General features: G+C 43.8%; 1 protein-coding gene across 2 annotated transcripts; it reads left to right on the top strand.

Moving 5' to 3' along the window:
- The first annotated feature begins 855 nt into the window (after positions 1 to 855).
- On the top strand, positions 856 to 24223 carry MRPS5 (mitochondrial ribosomal protein S5). Of its 2 annotated transcripts, NM_001046123.2 has the most exon segments (12): positions 856 to 926; positions 4535 to 4615; positions 6905 to 7042; positions 10103 to 10228; positions 11473 to 11706; positions 13412 to 13446; positions 14810 to 14900; positions 17112 to 17158; positions 17622 to 17679; positions 17982 to 18044; positions 21165 to 21301; positions 23844 to 24219. In NM_001046123.2, coding segments are annotated over 12 exon segments (1293 nt in total). In that variant the 5' UTR covers positions 856 to 868; the 3' UTR covers positions 24069 to 24219.
- Positions 24224 to 24784: the final 561 nt, after the last annotated feature.

Below are 24784 nucleotides of genomic sequence, written 5' to 3'. Positions count from 1 at the left end.
TACCAAATAGGAGGGTTTTAATGAGGTGGACAGAATAACCAACCTGAGAATGTCAGTCTGCTTCCTCCCCCAGCCAAATGGACTCAAGGGCAATGCACTAGGGATGGAAGTTATGTTTGAGCTCAACAACACAGACTTTCACTTACTAGGGCCAATATAGCCACTGCCGAGCGTTCACTATTCTAACAGCAGAGACCGACACTGGCCCTCAATATGACAGAACACGCCGAAGGATCAGTCAGCTAACCTGTTGCAGATTGACCACATCGGGCCAGTTCTACTAAGGAAGAAGCAGCCCCTTGTTCTGACACTCTGGATATGGATTCTTCTTCATCGCCCGCAGAGCTTCTCCCAAATCCAGAGCGTTACTGGAGTTGGCTATGAACGGCTTTTTTATTCTTCCGTGTGCACCATTCCCCGCTTCGATCTTCACTTAGACCCCGCTCCGTGCTCGTCCGTACCTCTCATTTCTGTTTGGGGAGAGTCCACAGCATCAGCTTCATTCAGTGAGAGGATTCTGTCAGCGGTACACGCGCTCGCGGCTCTTTAGATCCCGAGCGTCCCGCCGGGGAAGACAGCGCGCCAGCCCCGCCCACCCCGGCGGCAAGCCCCGCCCACCCCGGCGGCCGGCCCAAGCCCCGCCCCTGGGTCCTAACGCGAGGACCCCGCGGGGGCTGTCCGCGGCGAGGCTGGATTCATCCCACCCCGCTGCCTGTCCGTACACCCCCTCAGTCGGGCCTGCGCTGCGGCGCGGCCCCCGGACCTTGGGGATTCAGTCTCGGGCCGAGGTCCGCGGCCGGTGGATGGAGAGCAGTCACGACAGGCGGTAGGAAGGCTGCTCGGCCGGAGGCGCTCGTGGGCCTCCACCATGGCGGCGGCAGTACGCGCTGCGGGCTTCCTCCCTGCTCTGTGTGGCGCTTCGGCGGGTGAGAGCTGGGACGCTGGGACCCGGAGCTTTGAGCCGAGCGGGAGCGGGGGTGGGGGCGGCTCTCCCGGGGCCTGCATTCGCCTGGGCGGGAAAAAGCAAGAAGCCGCAGCTCCGGGCCCCTCGCGTCGGTTTACCGGCTCACTGGGGTCTGCTGTGTGACCTTGCGTGCCTTCGCACAGAGCATGGGTGTGTAAAGTGAGGATGGACTGGACGCGGTCCAGGGTCCCTTCCAGTTCACCAGGCGGCTCGTGCATGCTTGGCTAAGTGAGGAGGATAGTTGCAAGCCAGCATCGCCTTCCCCGCGGGCGCGAGTTGTGGGTAGATCGAGGCCGGAGAAGCTCGAAAGGGAAATAGGCTGTCCTCCAGCTTGAGTCGGATAGGATTAGTGTCAGTTATTTTAGATTTCGGGCTGATCAATACTCTTTATTAAAAAGAAGGATGTTGGTATTGTCCCGCACCCCATGTTCGTTTTTGCAGCCCGAGGAGAAGCAGCCTACTATCCTCCCGCGCAACGTTTATCTCTAGGAACCAGTATACGATTGACCTGACCTCTGATCGCTCTATTTTATTTTATTATAAACCTGCAATCCAGGATTCGTAATTCTGAAATCTAAAGATCTGTGAAAATAGGAAAGTTCTTTTTTGTAACTTGTTTTGTTAGGAAACTTGACCTGAAATCCTTTGTCGGAAAATCTGACCTGAGAAATATTTTTACTTTTGTTCATGTTTGTGACCACCTCCTCTTTTTTCAAAGCCCTGTTCAAATAGCACCTAGCATCTGCAGCTTTCTTCCGTGAGTTCTTATGTGTAGCAGGGTCTGTCTTAAGTTCTTTATGCTTTTTCCCTTCATCTTAACAATGTCTTTATGAGATAGATACCTTTACATTCCCATTTTACACGTTAGGGAATTAGGACACACAGGTTGAGAAACTTGTTCAAGGTTAGACTGGAAGGACGTCAGGTTTTTGCAGCCATACCACCTGGTTCCAGAGCCTTTTTCTTTCTTTTTCTAGTGTATAAATTTTTTTTTGATAGTGATTTTATTGGGATGTAACTTACACACCATATGATTCACCTTCTTAAACTATACAGTTCAGTGGTTTTTAGTATATTTACAGAGCTGTGCAAAAAAGATCTTCACGACTCCGATAATCACGATGGTGTGATCACTCATTTAGAGCCGGACATCCTGGAATGTGAAGTCAAGTGGGCCTTAGAAAGCGTTACTATGAACAAAGTTAATGGATGTGATGGAATTCCACTTGAGCTATTTCAAATCCTAAAAGGTGATGCTATGAAAGTGCTGCACTCAATATGTCAGCAAATTTGGAAAACTCAGCAGTGGCCACAGGATTGGAAAAGGTCGGTTTTCATGCCAATCCCAAAGAAAGGCAATGCCAAAGAATGCTCAAATTACTGCACAATTGCACTCATCTCACATGCTAGTAAAGTAATGCTCAAAATTCTCCAAGCCAGGCTTCAGCAATACGTGAACCGTGAACTTCCAGATGTTCAATCTGGTTTTAGAAAAGGTAGAGGAACCAGAGATCAAATTGCCAACATTTGCTAGATCATCAAAAAAGCAAGAGAGTTCCAGAAAAACATCTATTTCTGCTTTATTGACTATGCCAAAGCCTTTGACTGTGTGGATCACAATAAACTGTGGAAAATTCTTCAAGAGATGGGAGGACCAGACCACCTGACCTGCCTCTTGAGAAATCTGTATGCAGGTCAGGAAGCAACAGTTAGAACTGGACATGGAACAACAGACTGGTTCCAAATTGGAAAAGGAGTATGTCAAGGCTGTATATTGTCACCCTGCTTATTTAACTTCTATGCAGAGTACATCATGAGAAACCTGGGCTGGAAGAAGCATAAGCTGGAATCAAGATTGCCAGGAGAAATATCAATAACCTCAGATATGCAGATGACACCACCCTTATGGCAGAAAATGAAGAGGAACTAAAGAGCCTCTTGATGAAAGTGAAAGAAGAGTGAAAAAGTTGGCCTAAAACTCAATAGTCAGCAAACTAAGATCATGGCGTCCAGTCCCATCACTTCATGGGAAACAGATGGGGAAACAGTGGAAACAGTGTCAGACTTTATTTTTCTGGGCTCCAAAATCACTGCAGATGGTGATTGCAGCCATGAAATTAAAAGACACTCCTTGGAAGGAAGGTTATGACCAACCTAGATAGCATGTTTAAAAGCAGAGACATTACTTTGTCAACAAAGGTCCGTCTAGTCAAGGCTATGGTTTTTCCAGTGGTCATGTATGGATATGAGAGTTAGACTATAAAGAAAGCTGAGTGCCGAAGAATTGATGCTTTTGAACTATGGTTTTGGAGAACGCTCTTGAGAGTCCCTTGGACTGCAAGGAGATCCAACCAGTCCATCCTGAGGGAAATCAGTCCTGGGTGTTCATTGGAAGGACGGATGTTGAAGCTGAAACTCCAATACTTTGGCCACCTGATGCGAAGAGTTGACTCATTTAACTTTTCATTGACTTTTCATTCCCTGATGCTGGGAAAGATTGAGGGCAAGAGGAGAAGGGGATGACAGAGGATAAGATGGTTGGATGACATCACGGACTCAGTGGACATGAGTTTGGGTGGACTCCAGGAGTTGGTGATGGACAGGGAGGCCTGTGTGCTGACGTCTATGGGATCACAAAGAGTCTGACATGACTGAGCGACTGAACTGACTGAGTGACAAAGCTGTGTAACCATCCCCATAATCAATTTTGAAACATTTTAATCACCTCAAAAAGAACCTTACCTATCATGTCCCACAGTTCCCTGTTCCCCCAGCCCCCAGAAGCCACTAATTTACCTTTTTTCTCTATTGTTTGCATGTTCTGGATGTTTCGTATAAATGAAATCATGTAATACATGATCTTTTTTGACTGTCTTGTTTCATTTAACATAGTGTTTTTCAGATTTGTCCATATTGTAGCATAAATCAGTACTTCCTTCTTATGGCAGAATAATACTCTATTTTGTGTATGTACCACGTTTTTGTTTATCCATCATCACTTGAGCATGTGGGTTGTTTCTGCCTTTTGGCTATTACGTGTAGTGTTGCTGTAGGTATTTGTGTGCAGTGTCCTTGTGTCTATTTTCATTTCTCATGTGTATGTACCTGGGAGTGGAATTGCTTGATTGAGTGGAGACTCCATGTTTCCCTTTTTGAGGAACCGCTAGACTGCGTTGTAAAGTAGCCGCGCCTTTTACGTTCCCAGCAGCATGAGGATCTTTATTTCTCTACATCCTTGTCAACACTTATTTTCTGTATTTTTAACCACAGTGATCCTAGTGGATGTGACGTGGTATAAATTTGTAGTTTTGATTTGCACTTGCCTGATGGTTAACGAATGCCTTTTTTTGAGGAGAAGGTGTGAGGCTTGGTAACAGGTCCGGTGTGAGTGTGAAGCAGCCAGTGTGATGTGATGTCGTCTACTTGGGCAAGTGGTCATGGTGCCCAGAAACTCTTCATTTACTTGTTTTGGTTCTTTTATACTATAGATGTTGCTATTCCTTAGGTGTTAAAAATGTTCCTTTTAATGTAGAAATACATCTTAACCTTTGTTTTTGTTTTAATTTACAGGTCGTTTATGGTCCAGGCAGCTTTACCTAAACACCTTTCCAACAGCTTCCATTTGGGCGTTGAAAGCTGTTCCCAGCAATGGTGAGATTATTTATCTAACAACCTTTTCTTCTAAGATCTGATACTTAAGAGTACTTTGTGTAGTTTCTAAAATGTAAATGAAGTACATTCTTTATAATAGAAATGGGTAAGGTCTAAAGAGTATTTTTCAAATTTTTAATGATAATGGCAGTTATAATTCAAGGTCTAAGATGTAATAGCCACAATTTATTGAACAATGATTTGTGTGTCAGGTTAATAGTATGTTATTTTGGTTAATCCTCACACCAGTTTTTAGTGACGGAGTTGTTATTCCCATTTTACAGATGCTAAAATGAGTCTCTTAGAGGCTAAGTGACTTGCTTAAGGTCACACAGCCAGTAATGGCAGGACTGGGTTCTGAGGTATTTTGAATATTGTGACACCTCCTTGAAACACAGTGTTTGCAGAAGGTTTTTGTTCTTTCCTGATGGTGCCAGGCCCTCTCTTGACTCACTTTCCAAAAGGAAGAGGCCAGTGCTTGCCAAGCCCACGTTATGCTTTGTTGTTGTTGTTCAGTCACCAAGTTGTGTCTGACTCTGAGCACTGACCATAAGCATACCATGATATTCCCGGGTGGCTTGCTCAGTTGTAAGGGACCCGCCTGCCAGTGCAGGGGATGGGAGGTCAATCCCTGAGTCGGAAGATCCCCTGGAGAAGGAATGGCAACCCACTCCAGTATTCTTGCCTGGGAAATCCCATGGACAGAGGAGCCTGGCAGGCTACAGTCCATGGGGTGGCAAAGAGTTGGACAGGACTGAGGCGACTTAGCGTGCACACACTAGGTATTACATTATACCTACATCACTTACTGGTGTTGACTTTGTACTAGTTTGAGTGACGTATACGAACCTTACCTCTTTGTGACCCTATGAAGCGTAGCCTGCCAGGCTCCTCTGTCCATGGGATTTCCCAGGCAAGAATACTGCAGTGGGTTGCCATTCCTTCTCCAGGGGATCGTCCCGACTCAGGGATTGACCTCCCGTCTCCTGCATTGGCAGGCGGGTTCTTGACAGCTGAGCAAGCCACCTGGGAATGTCATGTCATGCTTATGGCCAGTTAAATCCTGCCTCCTCCGCATGGTCTCTGGTTAGGGCAGAGTTGAAAGCTCACTGTGTCCGCTCCGTGCTGGACTTGCCGTTAGTCTTCTTCCTTTCGTCTTGTCAGCCCTGCAGTTGGGATGCCTCTGCGCTTGTTCAGGTGGTCCGGCAAGCAGTCTGGAGCGCCTGGCTCCTCCTGCGTTTGTGTCTTTGTTGTTCGGGTGATGCGTTCAGTCATAAACGACGTACTCGGCCCTGACTCTGACTCAGGCAGTGTCCCAGCCTGAGCTGATACAGGGCCTGGAGAAGGGATCTGTGAGGAAGGCCAGAAAGCAGCACTCTTGCTGAGGGGACAGTCCCACAGGAGGTCTGGGGCAAGGAAAGTAATGACTGGTGGAATGAAGAGACAGTTCTCCTCCACTTTTTCTGCCTGTGCGACCATGACCAAACGACACCCTCAGTTGCCTTGTATATAAAATGAGCAGAGTAGTTCCTGCTTTGAAGATTGTTATCTTAAAATACTACACTTCCAAGGAATACCAAAAGGTTTTTACCTTAAAACCATTTCCCTTTGCTAGGCCTTCTCATTTTCCAGTGACACTTTGTTTTAACTTCTACCTGGTTATATTTCCAAATAGATAGTGTATATTATTCTTTTCCCTGTTAACATCGTTATGCTAATTGAAGATTTAACTAAGCCGCATGTCTGCTTTTTCTGAGCATAGACGCAAGCACAGTTTCTATGCGATCTAAATCCCATGGACAGAGGAGCCTGGCAGGCTACAGTCCATGGGGTTGTAAGAGTCGGTTATGAGTGAGTGACTGAGCTGAGCTGAGTATTTCAAGGATTGCAACATTAAACAGCAAGAATAAATTAATGTGTACTTGGTATTTTGTTGAAGATTGAGGGGGTTAAAAGAAAAACTAAAATGTGTCCAATGTAATGGGATTTAGAGTGATTGTTGAAGACCTGAATTTATTTAAAATGAAAAGCCACGGGTTTCTATTTACTTTTAACTGAACCATTTACTCAATAAAGCTGACAGGTCCAGAGAGATCTCCCTGTGTCATCTGAGCCAGCGTCCAAAAGTTTGCTTTTATTTTTTAAAGAAAGACTGTCCTCCAAATACGATTCTTAAAAGTTCAGCATTTTAGTGGCTTGTTTTTATAAGTAAGAGTTAATTTGTGGCGTTGGCAGTGTCTCTGCGCAGGCGTGGAGGTCTAACGCAGTTTTGCTCTTGTCTGCCTACAGGCCCTTCGTCATCTGCAGGAGCCAGAGGCCGCTGCCGTTCTACCCACTTGGGCCCCGCGCTGCAGACACAGTGCTGCACTCCTGCTCCCGGGAACGTGACGGCCCAGCAGTACAGATCCTATAGTTTCTTCACTAAACGTACGTAGTCTGGCCACCAACTTCCCATTTCATGAAACAGGAAAAGAAGAGGTGCTTTGGTATCTTAATTTTTCTTCTTTTTCTTCTCCTTAAACGAATTTACACTTCAGAGGTTAATATATGACGTACAGGCATACCTCGTTTTATTGCACTTTGCTTTATTGTGTTTTGAGGATATTGCATTTTTTGCACATTTAAGATTTGTGGCAACCCTGTGTTGAACAAATCTGTCTGCACCGTTTTTTCCAACACGCTTTGCTCACTTCGTGTCTTTGTGTCATATTCTGGTAATTCTTGCAACATTTCAAACTTTTTAGTTATTATTATATTTGATATGGTGATAGGAGATCAGTAATCTTTGATGTTGCTACTTTGACTTGCTAAAGATGAACATTTTAGCAATAGAATTTTTTTTAAATTAAAGTGTATACTGTTGTTTTAGGCATAATGTTTTAGACACAGTGCTTTTAGAAATAATGCTATTGCATGCTAAAGACTGTGGTATAGTGTAAACATAACTTTTGTATGCACTTGGAGACCAAAAATTTGTGTGACTCACTTGGTTGTGCTAGTCACTTTGTTGCAGTGGTCTGGGGACAAATCCAGATTGTTCTTGTATTGTTCAGTCGCTCAGTCGTGTCGGGCGATCCCATGGACTGCAGCGTGTCAGGCTTCCCTGTCCATCACCAACTCCCAGAGCTTGCTCAAAACCATTGAGCATTGAGTCGGTGATGCCATCCAACCATCTCATCCTCTGTCGTCCCCTTCTCCTCCTGCCTTCAGTCTTTCCCAGCATCTGAGTGGCCAAAATATTGGAACTTCAGCATCAGTCCTTCCAATGAATATTCAGGACTGATTTCCTTTAGGATTGACTGGTTTGATCTCCTTGCAGTCCAAGGGACTCTCAAGGGTCTTCTCCAGCACCATAGTTCAAAAGCATCAGTTGTTTGGTGCTCAGCCTTCTTTATGGTCCAACTCTCACATCCATACATGACTACTGGAAAAACCATAGCTTTGACTAGATGGACCTTTGTTGGCAAAGTAATGTCTCTGCTTTTTAATATGCTATCTAGGTTGGTCATAGCTTTTCTTCCAAGGAACAAGCGTCTTTTAATTTCATGGCTGCAGTCACCATCTGCAGTGATTTTGGAACCCAAGAAAAGAAAGTCTGTCACTGTTTGCAGTGTTTCCCCATCTATTTCCCATGAAGTGATGGGACTAGATGCCATGATCTTCGTTTTTTGAATGTTGAGTTTTAAGCCAACGTTTTCTCTCTCCTCTTTCGCCTTCATCAAGAGGCTCTTTAGTTCCTCTTTGCTTCCTGCCATAAGGGTGGTGTCATCTGCTTGTCCAAGTTTATTGATACTTCTCCCAGCAATCTTGATTCCAGCTTGTGCTTCATTCAGCCCGGCATTTTGCATGATGTACATTAAATAAGCAGGGTTGACAATATACAGCCTTGATGTACTGCTTTTCCAATTTGCAACCAGTCCGTTATTCCATGTCCTGTTCTTACTGTTGCTTCTTAACCTGCATACAGGTTTCTCAGGAGGCAGGTCGGGTGGTCTGGTATTCCCATTTCTTGAAGAATTTTCCACATTGTTGTGATCCTCTCAGTCAAAGGCTTTAGCATAGTCAGTGAAGCAGAAGTAGATGTTTTTCTGGAATCCAGATTTATCTCCATTAAAAGTGCTTGCACTGTGAACTTTCAAGTTTTTGATGGCATTTATAGATAGCATCCTTTTTAAGGAATAAAGAAAGAAAGTCAGTGTTTAGTGCGAGTATAGCTTGAGGTTGGTAATTTTATTTCAAACCTGTGGTTCTCTTAAATGAATTAGTGTCAATCTAAAGTTTGCTTTGATCAAGAATACACAAAGCAGCATGTGATGTGGAAACTGACCTATTTTTCTGAGCTTCAGTTACAAAGATTAGTTCTAATAATATGTGTATTTTGAAAAACAGGGTACTCTATAGATGCAAAACATTAAAAAATACTGTAAATCCCAAACATTTTCCCCTTTTCATGTTATCAAACCAAAGGATCAAAGTGTAAGGCCTTTCAGGAAGCAAGCAGGTAGAACCTTTAAAGCCTAAGGGCTCATAAGAAAAGGAAAATGAAGATACTCATTTGACTTCTAGAATGTGTTTAGGTTTCAGGCATGTAGATATATGTGTCTTAGATTTTTGACTAGTACAATGTTTGTATGGTTCTGATTCTTTATTAAATTGGTAATGGAATAATTGGTTGTCATAAAATCAGTTGGTGATAACGTGAAAGGCAGAGTCCTTGTGGAGACCATTTAAATCTAATAAACAACGTGGCTATACCAGTAAATTCAGAAGCAGTCAGAAGTAAAGAATCTGAATGTTCCACAAGTACAGAGGGGAAAATGCTCTGCAATGTACGGCAGGAAAGATTGGGGGAGCCTAGAAATTCACAGATGGAAACAAATCAGTGGTTTCGGGGTCTGTACATTAAAGTAAAAGATAATCATCTAAGGAGTACATACAGGCATGTGCAAGGATTAACTGTCAGACCCCATACATGCTCATTCTTTCCCAAGAATGGTTAGGTTTTCATTAGAGTTGAAGACGAATTTGGGCATCTTGTTTTGAAGGATATACAGACGTATAGGGCATTTTCAGAATAGAGCAGACAAATAAATGATTAAGATTTGTGGGTTCAAATTGCAGAGTTGGTTCTTTGGGCTAAGAGACCTGTATTGGGAAGGCTAGTTATTGATTATCTCAACAGTTACAGTGGATGTCACATAGGTGATAAAATGTTCAGGAGACACATCTATAGGAAAGTAACGGGGATATAAATGTTGGTTGTCTTTTGTGCTGGGGAGGCCATACTCTGTAAAAGGAGTAGCAACAAATCTTGGGCTTTTCAAATGGAAATCATGTGGAATGTGCAAAGGATGTTTTAATTTTGCTTTCATTGCTGCAATGATGCAGATGACCCCGCTTCTTCCAGCCCTTTTTACTCAACAGGAATAAATCAGTAGGCCCTGAACCACTGCTTGAAGAAATTCTGTAACACCTGTCTCTTTACAGTGACAGCAGATGAGCTATGGAAAGGTGCTTTAGCAGAAACCGGAGCTGGAGCAAGAAAAGGAAGAGGCAAAAGAACCAAGAGAAAAAGAAGGAAGGATTTGAACAGGGGTCAGATCATCGGCGAAGGTAAACTTACTTGTAAAAACAGCTATTGTGCTAAGATTTTTTTTTTCTCTCCAAAACTTTATAGATGTTTTATGAACTAGAAACATCAAAACATTTCTAATGAAGGACATTAGGAAATGTGGTTTTAGAGTCCAGCCAAATGGCTCATTGCCCCATGATTCAGGGGAAGAAAATCTCATAAAAAGAGATTCATTCATTGAGTTATTCATTCCACAGGCCTTAAGTGCCCTTGTGTGGCATCTGCTGCGAAAGGCCCTGTGCTCAAAGAATTTACAGTTCAGTGGTAGAAAATTAGAATTTTCTCTGCTAAGGGTCAAGAAGTAAGTATTTTCAGCCTTGTGAGCCACATGGTCCCTGTTACAACCATTCAACTCTGCTGTTGTAGCAGAGGAGCAGCTATAGGTAATACATAACCAAATGGGCACAGCTATGTTCCAATAAAACTTTATTTACAAAAACAAGTATGTGGGAGTCTTAGTTCACGGACTGGGGGTCCCCTGAATTCAAAGTGAGGAGTCTTAATTGCTCGACCGCCAGGGAAGTCCCTTGGTGCCTTTTTTATTTTCTTCAATCCCAGTTGCCTCTGCTAAGGAAACCACTGATTTCATTTTGATGTTTCCTTCTGACATTTTCTTTTTTTTTTTAATTTAAACTTTATTTTGTATTGGGTTATAACCGATTAACAATCCTTCTGACATTTCTAATGCTTTTGTATACATAAAAACCCTAACAGGAATATACATTTTCTTTTAAAAATCATTAGATTATATCACACGGTACATATTCTCTTATACTTCACTTTTTTTTCACTCAATAATAGGTCTTAGAAATTATTCCATATCAGAACCTACAGGGCTGCCTTATTCTTTGAGTTGAATGCAGCATATTTCATAGGTTGGATATGCCATAGTTCATTTTGCTGTTTCAACATTGCTAGACAGTTTGATTGTCTCTCTTTTTGGGCTTGACAAATAACACTTGAGTGGACATCCTTGTCCAAGCACACGTATGCTGCATAACCGAGGGGCAGTGTGTCTCTAGGCCGTACCGTTAAGTGGAATTATTGGCTGTTTCCATGGGTATGTTTAAAATTTTAGTAGACGGTGCCAAGTGGCCTGTAAGTGAGTATGTTAGTATAAGCTCCCACCAGCAGTATCTATCTGTATGCCCACTGCCTGGCATTTTAATACTCAAGAAATGAATGCTTTTAAAAGAATTATTTCTGTGTGTTTTTAAACCTTCAGGGCGTCGTGGCTTCCTATGGCCTGGTCTGAATGCCCCACTTATGAAAAGTGGAGCTATACAGACCATCACTCAAAGAAGCAAGGAAGAGCAAGAAAAGGTGGAGGCCGATATGGTCCAACAGAGAGAAGAGTGGGACCGGAAGAGGAAGATGAAGGTTAAACGGGAGCGAGGATGGAGCGGAAACTCGTGGGGCGGCATCAGTCTTGGCCCCCCTGACCCCGGTCCCAATGGAGGTAGCAGAGTCCTGGTTTCACTTACGTCGTGATGGAGAGGGCACTCCTAGTTTCTGGAATTCTTTAATATGCTTCTAGTTATTCCTCTGTTTAGACTGCCCTTTTCTAATACAGAATCTGAATATCACTGGAATAACTTCACATTGTTAACCAACTGTATTTTATGAAACACTAGAGGCCTGTAAACCAAGAAGTATTCCACAGATAGGATGCAAAGCACTGGGTTCTGGTGTCTTCCTTGTGTGGCTTCTCGGAGCCTTCGAGCGTGGTGGTGTGCACTACGCCTATTACGCGTCTCCCATAGTACGTGGTTTCCCAAGTGCTGTTGGTCATGGGGTATGGAGCAGCATGCCTTAGGAGTGCTATTTTGATAACAGAAGAAACCAAATAGTTGTCATGAAGCATCCTAAAAGAACACATGAAATAAAAGTTGATAATATTTATCAGATGAAATTAGAAAACAAAGTCATCTCCCCCACTGTTTCCTGAGTATGTAAAGAAGTAAAAATCATCTGAAAAATTTGTTCGTGTCTACGAATAGGAGATGAGAAAGTAGGCAAGAGTTTGGCTGCTTTCTTAAGTTTGGCTTAGAGAGGGGAGGAGAGGTTGAGGTGGAGAGACTCAGCCAGCACACTGAGGACTTAGAAGAACACTTCCCATGGGAGAATGACGATATGGGGGGGGAAACCCATGAGCTCAAGTCCCTCCTGGGGGCCCAGGTTTAGCCTGTAGATAAATGGGTGAACTCGTGACAGAAGAAAGGGCAGCGGACAGGGTCAGGTGAGCTGTATTTTGACTGTGTGAGTGTCGTCTCTCCAGAGGCTTCCTTGAGTCTTTGAGAAGGAGACGGGAACATGGACGAGTGTGGCCACCAGAGTGTGTTGATGAAAACATAACGTATCTGGGACTGGCCTCAGAATTACCCAGTGGAGTGGGAATTGGACCGAATGTAGAGGAAAGGCGATTGACGTGAGTTGATAATCACTGAAGCCAGCTAATGGTACATAAACGTACATTTTGCTGGTTGTTTTGTTGTCTATGAATGTTAATTTCCTATAGTCAAAATAAAAGAACAGGGAGTGTTTGAAATGGCTGCTGTGGTGAGAAGAGAGAGACCTAAGTAAAAGGATGTAGAAGGCCCGCGGGCAGCAGAGAGGGCTCGGCTGAGTTGGAGACCATGAGTTCTCAGTGGCCCCAGTGTGTGCCGTGCTTTGACTTCTCTGTCGTAGCGCCCAGCAGGTCAGGTGTGGCCAGACAGCTGTACTGATTGCCTCCTGGATGGTGTGGTGTACGGGGGAAGAGGTGAGCGAGTTGAGGACATTCACGAGACCTAGCGGAAGTGGTGGGCAGTAGTGTCTTGACTGAGTGGGAGAGGCTGGAAGGCCAGAGGGGTGATGGAGAAAGGGGAGCAGTGGTCACGAGTCTGGAGATGCTGGCCGAGCCCCAAGAACCGTACCTTTGAGTCACTGAGTGAGAGCTGGAGGGGTAGGAGAAAGCAGTCAGGAAGATGGTGGCCAGGTTTATGAATTTAGGGGTGGAAGAGTTTCTGGTAGTGATGAGGACCAGGGTGCGGCCTGGAGAGTGGCACCAAAATATCTGAGATTCTTAGTGAAAAGTCAGTGATGGTGCCAGTGATAAAAAATGCTGTCATACACTAATTACATGGATGCGTTTATCTATATTCCTGTTTTTTTCCTCCCTGCAGAAACGTATGATGATTTCGATACCAGGATACTTGAGGTAGGCATGCTGAACTAAATACCCAGTTAAGCCTTTGGAGAAGTTGGGTTAGTAGGTATTGAGGGGATACAGAAAGAGGAACAGTGAAGAAAAGCCTTTGATGTGTGACTTTCTGAGCTACAGGGCTGCTTTGTGTAAGGAAATGATGAAACTTCAATTTCAGTTCTCTTCTGACTGCTGCCCTTTTGAGGGGCTGCTCATCAGGGTCTCATCGCAAGGTGACTTCAGTGGTATTGTTGATACCAGAATTTGGAGATTGCATTAAATTTCCTCTTTCTTAAAGCAGAGGTTGCAGTAGCAATTTCTCTTGGGATCAGCTGTATCTGACACTTAGTTCAGGAAGCAGAGGTTGGAGGGAGACATGGGGAGGGGTAGAAAGCTTGGAGTTACTGTGAATGTCCAGCTCTTGCTAGGGAAAGGTTCTGCTGGGCTTCTTATAAGGTCTTGAAACTGAAGTCTGTATCAGGTCAGTTTCAATCACTTTTTCCAGGGCATTTCCTAAAATCGTAACTTCCCTTTGAGCTCACACTTGGTGTTAAATGCCATATGGAATGTGTTGAGTTTGTGATTGATTGTGTACGTTATTTCTTCAGTGTCAATTACATTCAAGTTTATATTTACAAGTACTTTACGTCTTTGGGTCCTGGTATACCCCTTGTGGAAGTTAGTTCCTTTGAAGAATTTTGTCCGTGGGGGTGATTTCCAGTAAGAGGATCCGCAAGAGTGGGCTTGAGCTCCCTTTTTCTTTAAGTTCACTTTATGGGAAAGGGGCCACCACGTAAGCAGTTAACAGTTTTGTAGTTCTTGGTGAATGTATAAATATGCCCCCAAATGTAGATTTTTCTACAGTGCATAACAATCAGTATTTCAGAAGTTTCTGTCTTCTTTTGAGTCTAATCCATAGAGATCCACTTCTTTGCTGATTGTTTCTGCACCTTGCATTTTATCATTTGTAAGATTCACACTTTTTCATATTTTAGCATCTCTGCTATTGGGATGTGTCAATCAGTCAGTTACCAACTGTGTTAAAGTTGAATCAGCAACTTTTTTTCTTTCTTGTGGTGCCTTCATTAAAATAAGATAGACTGTGTTTTACAGTTTCAAATCTCTTTAAAAGTTATCTCAGTCAGATCGTCTAACCAGCTTGTAAAATAAGAAGAGAAAGTCCTATTTCCATTTTACTCCTGAAGAAAGAGCCCAGATGGTGGTTTCCTTTGGAGGAAGTGTGCTGTTTGTGCTCATGGGAGTGAGGGACAATGTGTGTGTTCACCGTGTACGTGTGTGCGTGTGTGTGTAGGTTCCTTTGGTTCCCTACTTCAGAATTTCCTTAAGGGGTAACATTTATGGCCATTTTGTCCTCTAGGTGAGAAATGTTTTCAACATGACGGCCAAAGAGGGAAGGAAGAGATCCGTCCGTGTCCTGGTCGCTGTGGGGAACGGCAGAGGAGCCGCAGGTGAGTGGGGGGTAGGATGTGAGGAGCTGGTGGTGGAGGGGGGACAGGCATGGCCTGCCCTCAGCTGTGCACTCAGTGGCTTCAGGCTTTTCCCACTGATTGTCTTTTAGTGGCTTAGGCTCACAGACCTTGTGGTGAACCCAAGTAATTCCTTAGAGGGAAAAGAGAGATCTTCCTACACCTGCTTTTTCCCATGAGGACAGTGAATATTTTAAAAGGCTTAAGACACGATTGTATTATGTATAATAGTAAAAAAAAAAAAACTGGGGGTGGGGAGAGAGACAGTAAATATTGCACAATAGGGACACAGTTACCAGAAGAGTATATGTAACCAAGCATTGTGATACGCTATAGCCATTAAACAATTATGGGAAATCACTTCAGTTCAGTTCAGTCGCTCAGTCGTGTCCGACTCTTTGCAACCCCATGAATCGCAGCACGCCAGGCCTCCCTGTCCATCATCTCCCGGAGTTCACTCAAACTCACGTCCATCGAGTCAGTGATGCCATCCAGCCATCTCATCCTCTGTCTCCTTCTCCTCCTGCCCCCAATCCCTCCCAGCATCAGAGTCTTTTCCAATGAGTCAACTCTTCGCATGAGGTGGCCAAAGTACTGGAGTTTGAGCTTTAGCATCATTCCTTCCGAAGAAATCCCAGGGCTGATCTCCTTCAGAATGGACTGGTTGGATCTCCTTGCAGTCCAAGGGACTCTCAAGAGTCTTCTCCAGTACCACAGTTCAAAAGCATCAATTCTTCGGCGCTCAGCTTTCTTCACAGTCCAACTCGCACATCCATACATGACCACTGGAAAAACCATAGCCTTGACTAGACGGGCCTTTGTTGGCAGAGTAATGTCTCTGCTTTTGAATATGCTATCTAGGTTGGTCATAACTTCTTCCAAGGAATAAGCGTCTTTTAATTTTATGGCTGCAGTCACCATCTGCAGTGATTTTGGAGCCCCAAAAAATTAAGTCTGACACTGTTTCCCCATCTATTTCCCATGAAGTGATGGGACCAGATGCCATGATCTTCGTTTTCTGAATGTTGAGCTTTAAGCCAACTTTTTCACTTTCCTCTTTCACTTTCATCAAGAGGCTTTTTAATTCCTCTTCACTTTCTGCCATAAGGGTGGTGTCATCTCCATATCTGAGGTTATTGATATTTCTCACAAAGTAATCATTAGGTCAAAGAGACAAACTAAAAACCACTTCATATAAGACTGATATAATCCCAGTTTTTAAAAAGTATGTTTATATGCAAAGAAAAGCCTATAAGGATTGGAAGAGTACACACTGAAAAGATTAAAAATGTTTAATTAGTACATTTGCCAGTTCTTCAAATTTCTTCTTGATACTCTTCAGTAGAGTTTCCACAATGAACATCTGTTTTTGAAATGTATACATGAATGTGTAAAGGGAAGAAAACTGGAAAACTGCCTATTTACATCCATACTGACACTTATAAAACGGGTATTTATAATACCTTATAGATAGAATGTTGCCAAAGGAAACGACTCTTTAACAGTTCCTTGGGCTTCCCTGGTGGCTCAGAGGTTAAAGCATCTGCCTCCAATGCGGGAGACCCGGGTTCGATCCCTGGGTCGGGAAGATCCCCTGGCAAAGGAAATGGTAACCCACTCCAGTACTCTTGCCTGGAGAATCCCATGGACGGAGAAGCCTGGTAGGCTACAGTCCATGGGGTCGCAAAGAGTTGGACACAACTGAGCAACTTCACTTTCACTTTTCTTCCCAGAAATTCTTTGTTCCTATACCACCATATATTTTCTGTAGAAATGAGTTTGTTTGTTTATTTTGGCCGTCCTGGGTCTCTGTTGCTGCGCGGGCTTTGCGCTACATGTGTTGAACAGGGTACTCTAGTTGTAGTGCATGAGCGCCTCACTGCAGTGGCTTCTCGCTGCAGAACGTGGGCTCTGGGTGCCGTGGCTTTAGCGGGTGTGGCTCCCGGGCTGTAGAGAACAGACTCGGTAGTTGTGGTGCACGGGCTCAGCTGCTCCACCGCATGCGGGATCTGCCCAGATCAGGGATCAAGCCTGTGTGTTCTACAGGCAGATTATTTACCACTGAGCCACCGGAGAAGCCCAACAGTGAGCTTCTTGTACATGTCATTTATTGTACTTTTGCAAGTATATTGATAGGGGAAATTTCTTGCAGTGAAATTGCTACCTCAAATATTTTTACTTTTTCTTTAAAAGGTTTTGCCATTGGGAAAGCCACTGAACGGGCAGATGCTTTCAGAAAAGTATGTACATTTTTTTCTTTGTTAACAGTAAAAGATCAATAATGTCTGTGCTAGACTTCGTGGGAACCACAGAAAAATACTTACTGTCAAAAGTTACTGATCTCATAAAGGCAGTTTCAGAAGGGCCTGTGTTCTTGCGTCATTTCTATTAGCCTTGTGATTGCTTACCGGAGCTATGAGACAGCGGCGAGTGCTTGAACACTGACGGAATGTTAAACGATATTAAGGAATTATTGATTTGGTTTCAGTTTGGGTTTTTTTTGGCTGTGGTAGTGATGTTATTTTATTTATTTTTTTTTTTCAAAATTAAATCCTTGACTCTTGGAAGCATCTACTGAAATTTTGGTGTAAATTTGAAATTTTCCATAATAAAATATTTTATAAAAGGTATTTTTTGAATCTCTGAGAAAATGTAAATTCCCAACAAGAGATTTAAGAAAATTATTTTCCTTCTTTCTTTCAGGCAAAGAATAGAGCCGTTCACTATTTGCATTATATAGAACGATATGAAGACCATACCAGTGAGTGTTAATCTTTTCTTTTAAAATTTTCAGGCTTATACTTGTTTCTTTATGTGTGGCACTATATCTCTGTGGATATTTTTGTCTTTCTCTGTCTGTTACTACCTTCTTTCATATAAATATATAAAATGTAGAACCAAACTTACTCTCATGAGAAGGTTAGTAATGAGTGAAATCAGAGTTGGTTACTCATCCGTGGCTGATGCATGATGGCTGCTTAGGGTCGCGGTGGTTGCTTTGTGGTATTTGCAAGGGCATTAAAGCTGTACCCCTAACCCTGTGTTTCTGTTTTTACCCTCCAGTATACCACGATATTTCCTTAACATTTAAAAGGACACATATCAAGATGAAGAAACAACCCAGAGGTAACTAAAAACTTATGATGTGTTGGAGGGAAAGCAGAGAAACTGTACCAGTTTCATCCTGCCCCCTGTTTTTGCTCACCTTTGCCTGAACTCATTTTGAAAACACCAAAATGGACAGGCCTAAGTTAGATTTAAGTTGATTAAGGTTTTTGGGGAAGTAAAAAGCAGTCAGCCTTAGGACTTCCCTGGTGGGCCAGTGGTTAAGACCTCAGGCTTCCAATGCAGGGGGCTCAGGTTTGATGCCCATTTGGGGAACTGACATCACACATACTGCAAATCACAACAGAAAATAAATGAATTAAATGTATAATTCAGTGATTTTTTTTTTTAAAAAGTTGTCAACCTACTTAGACTCATATGATTACAAACACATTCCAGGGGTAACTGTAGGCGGGAAGAGCACTTAATGAATAGGAAACAGCAACTGGATAAGTAGTTGAGTTTGTAGTGGGAACAGTGGTTCAATCAGTCAGTCAGTTCAGTCGCTCAGTCGTGTCCGACTCTTTGCGACCCCATGAATCGCAGCACGCCAGGCTTCCCTGTCCATCACCAACTCCTGGAAGTTTACTGAAACTCATGTCCATTGAGTCGGTGATGCCATCCAGCCATCTCAGCCTCTGTCACCCTTCTCCCCCCACCTTCAGTCTTTCCCAGCATCAGGGTCTTTTCCTGATGAGTCAGTTCTTTGCATCAGGTGGCCAAAGTATTGGAGTTTCAGCTTCAACATCAGTCCTTCCCATGAATATTCAGGACTGATTTCCTTTAGGATGGACTGGTGGATCTCCTTGCTGCCCAAGGGACTCTCCAAAGTCTTTTCTAAGACTACAGTTCAAAAGCATCAGTTCTTCAAAAGCATTGGTTACTCGTAGGGAATTCACTGATGGATGCTACAGATGGTTCTTTTCCAATAGCATATTCAGTTCCTTTAATTTACTCTCATCATTAAGTGTGAATTGAACAACTTTGGTGAGCCAGGTGCTATACCAGGCTCTGAGGATCTGGAGATGGACCTTCGTCCTGTCTTGGGAAGAGCAGGCAGTCAGAGTTTAGGGTCATGGGGCTATGCCAGTTATGCCCAGTATACTCAGGCAGTAGAATTCTTAAACATTCTGATGTGCGTTTCACCTGTGGTTCTACAGTAAAAATGGTTTTGTATAACTCTAGGTAATATGTTAAAAAGTCTGGTTCAGAAGATAGAACATACACAGTATTTAAATTTTTCATGCCAAAGCTTCTAATACAACTTTGCTAGAGCCATGGCATGGAAATAAGAAAGAAAAAAAAAAAAATCAAATGTAGTACCAATTATATTAGTGCACCTGAACTTGCCTTCTGCTTCAAAATCATAAGTAATCATTCATATGCCAGATAATAAAAACATTTATCATTAGAAAAAGTATTGAGTTGAACACTTGGACATTAAGGTTTAAACCTGTGCTGTCCCATTTGGCTTTTGAGTACTTGAAAGGTGGCTTCTGGGAGTCCCTGTGTCACATACCACCAGATTTCAAAGGCTCCATATGAGAAAAAAAAAAAGGATAAGGAATAGCTCAAAAATATTATGGTATTGATGACATGTTGAAATGATAATGTTTTGGACATACTGGGTTCATAAAATACATTATTAAAATCAGTTTTACCTCCTTTAAAAAAATCTTTTAAAAATGTATCTGCAAGATAATTTGAAAATATATATTGCTAAGTCACGTTAGTCGTGTCCGACTCTGTGCGACCCCATAGACGGCAGCCCACCAGGCTCCTGTCCTTGGGATTATCCTGGCAAGAATACTGGAGTAGGTTGCCATTTCCTTCTCCAGTGCATGAAAGTGAAAAGTGAAAGTGAAGTCGCTCAGTCGTGTCCGACTCTTTGCGACCCCATGGACTGTAGCCCACCAGGCTCCTGTGTCCATGGCTTGCATTTGTGGCTTGCCTAATGTTTTTGTTAGACATGTTACTTTGGATACATCTTTATCTGAATGATTTTTGAAAGACTGCTGGTTTTAATTGCAGAAGTTACTTTTTTTTTTTTTTTTAAATCTTTGCTGTCTTCTGATTAAAGCTGTATTTTTCAGCTCAGCTTTAAGGTATGTGCTGAGTTTTATGCCTGGCTAATCAGAGTGCTAGAGAACTTCCCAAGTGGTGCAGTGGTAAAGAATCTGCCTGCCAATGCAGGAGCTGCAGGAAATGCGGGTTCGATCCCTGGGTCAGGAAGCTACCCAGGAAAAGGAAATGGCAACCCACTCCAGTGTTCTTGCCTGGAGAGTCTCATGGACAGAGGGACCTGGTGGGCTGCAGTCCATGGGGTCATGAAGAGTTGGACATGACTGAGCAACTAACCAGCAACAACATGGGTAAGGGATTACAGGTGGCCAAGAGTCGGGTGAGTGGCTGGAGAGGAAACCACGGGAGATTTAGAGGCCAGCATGGAGGTGAGAAGGGCGGGCCAGTAACTAGGAGGCAGTCTGGGGGAGGGTGAGTTACTGAAGCCAAGAGTTTTTCCAGAAGGAGGAAGTGGATGATGTCTCTATTCAGTGCAGCTGACCATTCAAGGAGGGTGAGAACAGATGTGTCTGGTGAGCCCTAGTTAACATGGACATGGGGTGCCAAGAAACTTCAGGCTCTCTGTTAATCTTAACAACCCTATTTTTTATCCGTGTGTTTAATAAACTTATAGGTATATGTATTTTAAAATTAATCATTTAATTAGTTTTTGGTTGTGCTGGGTCTTTGTTGCTCCTCGCGGGCTTTCTCTAGCTGTGGTGTGCGCACAGTCAGGAGTTGTGGGGAACAGGCTTAATTGCTCCGAGGCATGTGGGATCTTCCTGGACCAGAGATCAAACCCATGGCCCCTGCATTAGCAGGCAGATTCTTCACCACTGAGCCAGCAGGGAAGTCCAGAAACATATATATTATTTACTTAGTCCTTATAGCATCTCATTTAAATCAGGGTCCTCCTTAAAGTTCGGGAAGTTGTGAAAGGTCACCCAGCTGGGAAGTGATGAAGCCAGAATGTGAACCAACATGTAAACCCAGAGCTGGAAGCCAGGTGAGGCCAGCAGGTGGCGCCACCTGCATTGTGGGCGAGTGGGCAGGCGTTTGACTTGATTCTCCTCTTTCTAGGCTATGGCCTCCGCTGCCACCGAGCCATCACCACCATCTGCCGGCTCATCGGCATCAAAGACATGTATGCCAAGGTCTCTGGCTCCGTCAACATGCTCAGCCTCACCCGGGGCCTCTTCCAGGGGCTCTCTCGCCAGGTAAGTCAACCCTATGCTCGGAAACTGAAGAGCCAGTTTGTATTTAAGCGGTGTGCTCTGAGACCAGCATCTCCTGGGCCGCCCTGGAGTTGCTCTTGGGCCACCTGAGGACCATGCATTCTTTGTCTCTGGCTGCATCAGGTTAGTTAATCCAACTGAAGAGGTAATTCATGAGGATTATCCTTTAAATGGAGAAGCAATGGCACCCCACTCCAGTACTCTTGCCTGGAAAATCTCATGGACGGAGGAGCCTGGTAGGCTGCACTCCATGGGGTCACTAAGAGTCTGACACGACTGAGCGACTTCACTTTGACTTTTCACTTACATGCATTGGAGAAGGAAATGGCAACCCACTCCAGTATTCTTGCCTAGAGAATCCCAGGGATGGGGGAGCCTGGTGGGCTGCCATCTATGGGGTCGCACAGAGTTGGACACAACTGAAGCGACTTAGCAGCAGCAGCAGCATCCTTTAGAAAAAAACTGCATGGGTTTTTGAAGTTTTAAAATTAAGTATTTTTAAAAGCCAGTAATTATAATCTGCTTTTATTATGGAAAGAATATGTGCTTGTTCGAAAACTCCAACAACATAAAAATGTTAAATAAAAAGAGAAAGTCCCTTTCTTAATTCTGTCCTTTCAACTGGAACTAGGGTGAAGGCCCCTGGGCACTTGCACTCGGGAGTGGTCTCGAGTAAGTTTCATGTCACCTGAAGAGGTTGTTCAGGGGGACATCTGAGTCAGTAGGAACTGCGCATTCAATAGTTCAGGTTATTTCTCCACATAGATGGGGCCGCTGGGCCCCTGCCGAGCTCACCCCCTCAGCCTGGGCTGGGCTCACCGTCGCACCAGTGGCAGGGAGGAAGGGCTGTCATTGCAGGGGCCCCTCCAGCTCTGCAGGGCTGGCTTGTCCCTTGAAAGAAAGGCTGGGTGGACCTCAGCAGAGCTGAGTGAGCAGAAAGACAGCCGGGTTCAAGAGGCATTCACGGGCCTCCATTTGCTGAGGACTTTGGCAGGGTTACAGAGTGCTCTGGCTGTTTCTGAATAAAGTGATCCGTGGAGTAATTGTAGCGGTCACTGTTTAAAATAGGAAAACTAACTGAAAGAAAAATTTTGCCTAAAAGAACTTTTTTGATCAGCTGTGTGTTAGTACTATCTAAAAACATCTCTCAAAAGCACTTCTAAACTTAAACTTACTTTAGAGACTTAATTGTGTGATGTAACTTAAAATATTTGTTTTTAGGTTATACTTATGGTCAAGCAGACCTGTTCTTTTACATGATATTTTGTTTTGTGTTAGTACTTTGAATCTTTGGCTACAGTGACTACGTATCATCTCTTCTAAAATGGAATCAGCTATAAAAAGTTGCATTGTGCTACTCAAAAAAAATGACACCAGTGTAAGCGACACGCCTCTGATTCTAAGACACTCCAACTTATTTATTTATGAATTGCACTTCTCTCTTCTAATTTCAAATGCATGCAGAATTAGAATAGTACAAGGTGTACGTTCTCGCAGCATTTTAGATGTTTTAATATACTATCTGTAAACCACCTGTCAAGTTTACTCACCTGGTGCAGACTCACGGCTGCCATCTGTTACGAGTCCTCATGGCTCTGTTACACCAGCAGTTAGCCGCTCACGCACCCCCGGCCAACCCCAGTCATTCTGGACCAAATCTCAGACATCGGTGTATCTCACTCATAAATATCTCATCGTGTATCTCTAAAAGATAAGGACTAAAACATACCAGACAGTACTACCATCATGCCTAAAAAATTACCAGTAACTCAATATCAAACATCTAGTCAGTATTCATAGAAATGTATCCATTTGTCAGATTAAAAACATTTTTTATATAGTTTGTTTGAATCAGATGGCAGAAAAGATCAATACGTTTAAAATCTTTGCTGTGTCTTTTAAATCACTTTTAATCTGTAAGTTCCGGTTTTCTTTTTTCTCTTACGTTTTTCGTTGTTGATGAAATCGGGTTGTTCGTCCCAGTCTGGTGCTGGATATCTGAGGATACTTGACATCCTCTGTCCCTGCGTGTCCTGTAAATGGGCAGCTAGAGCAGGGGCATGGTGAGAGTCAAGTTCATTCTGGGGCACAGCGTGGCACATGACTGGGAGGGTGAGGAAGACAGGAGGCCAGAGGCCAAGGCCCTTTCTTCATGCCCCTTGGGGGTGGGGCGGTGGGTGGGATGCTTCTGCCCCCAGCCCGTCACCTTTAGGATAGCCACAGGAAGTTCCTGCTCTTTAGGTTAAAGACTTCAGATTTTTTGTGTTTTGTGTCTTTTTTTTTTTTAAGTAAAATCTTACTTTCAATCACTCTTACGTATATTCAGTTAGCTAGTCAACTTGATATTGTGTTACCTGCGCCAGGTTTCTTGCTGTAATAATCACCCTCAGTTAATGAACTCTTAGAGTTGCTACATTTTAATCAGCCAGACAGTTGTGCCACGCCAGATGAACATCAGGGGCAGACCGCGTTAGACCAGCCTCACCCACCTAACCTGGTGTTCTCTCCGCTTGGTTGTGCCCAGGAAACCCACCAACAGCTGGCTGATAAGAAGAGTCTCCATGTTGTGGAATTCCGGGAGGAATGTGGCCCTCTGCCCATCGTGGTTGCCTCACCACAGGGGGCCTTGAGGAAGGATCCGGAGCCGGAAGATGAAGTTCCGGATATCAAATTGGACTGGGACGATGTCAAGGCTGTGCAGGGAATGAAGCGCTCTGTGTGGTCAGGTTTAAAGAGAGCTGCCACGTAGGCCTCCCTCCTGCCTCGGCCAGCCTGGCACTGGGTGCTTCCAGCACCTGCGAGAGACTCATCCTCTCACGCTTGAGATTGTCAGGGTTTTTTAAAAGGAAAGGCCAACCTTACATTTCTTTATTTACAAATAATAAATGATGCGGATGTAACTGATTGAGCGCGTCATACATACCAGTCACTGTGGTAGGAACTTTACATATGTGTCTTAGTTAAAAACTACTTCAAATATTTATTTAAACTAGTAAAACTCAAATGAATTGGGGAGGCAGGGCTTCTAGTCTGACCTGATAAAAAATAACGTGCAGTCAAGTTATGGTTACTTGACTGTAACACACAGTTAGAAAGCTGAGGAAAACATGCAGACTTAGTTCTTTTTGACTCCAGAAATTCTGTTTTTAGTAAACCTCTTTGTCTCCATGTTTGGGTGGTTGCTGTAGGCATTATTAATAGTGCAGCAGTGAAGAATCTGCCACCCGTGCAGGAGCTGCAGGAGATACCACTTCAATCCCTGGGTCGGGAAGATCCCCTGGAGGAGGGCAGGACAGCCCACTCCAGTATTCTTGCCTGGAGAATCCCATGGCCAGAGGCGCCTGGCGGGCTACAGTCCATGGGGTGGCAAAGAGTTGGACAGGACTGAGGCGACTTAGCGCGCACACACTAGGTATGACCTTATATCACTTTACTGGTGGTGACTTTGTACTAGTTTGAGTGAAG

This window comes from Bos taurus, chromosome 11 (assembly GCF_002263795.3).
Source record: "Bos taurus isolate L1 Dominette 01449 registration number 42190680 breed Hereford chromosome 11, ARS-UCD2.0, whole genome shotgun sequence".
Classification (NCBI taxonomy): Eukaryota; Metazoa; Chordata; class Mammalia; order Artiodactyla; family Bovidae; genus Bos; species Bos taurus.
The sequence above is the reverse complement of the archived record's forward strand: the minus strand, read 5'-3'. Positions and strand labels throughout refer to the sequence as shown.

What these genes read in the sequence shown, in the direction of transcription:
- MRPS5 (XM_024998516.2), top strand. Translation starts at nt 11,489, where the DNA reads ATGGCCTGGTCTGAATGCCCCACTTATGAAAAGTGGAGCTATACAGAC. An exon ending in TCGATACCAGGATACTTGAG is followed by an intron (nt 13,447 to 14,809) that starts GTAGGCATGCTG and finishes TTTGTCCTCTAG; the next exon opens with GTGAGAAATGTTTTCAACAT. An exon ending in TCCAGGGGCTCTCTCGCCAG is followed by an intron (nt 21,302 to 23,843) that starts GTAAGTCAACCC and finishes GGTTGTGCCCAG; the next exon opens with GAAACCCACCAACAGCTGGC.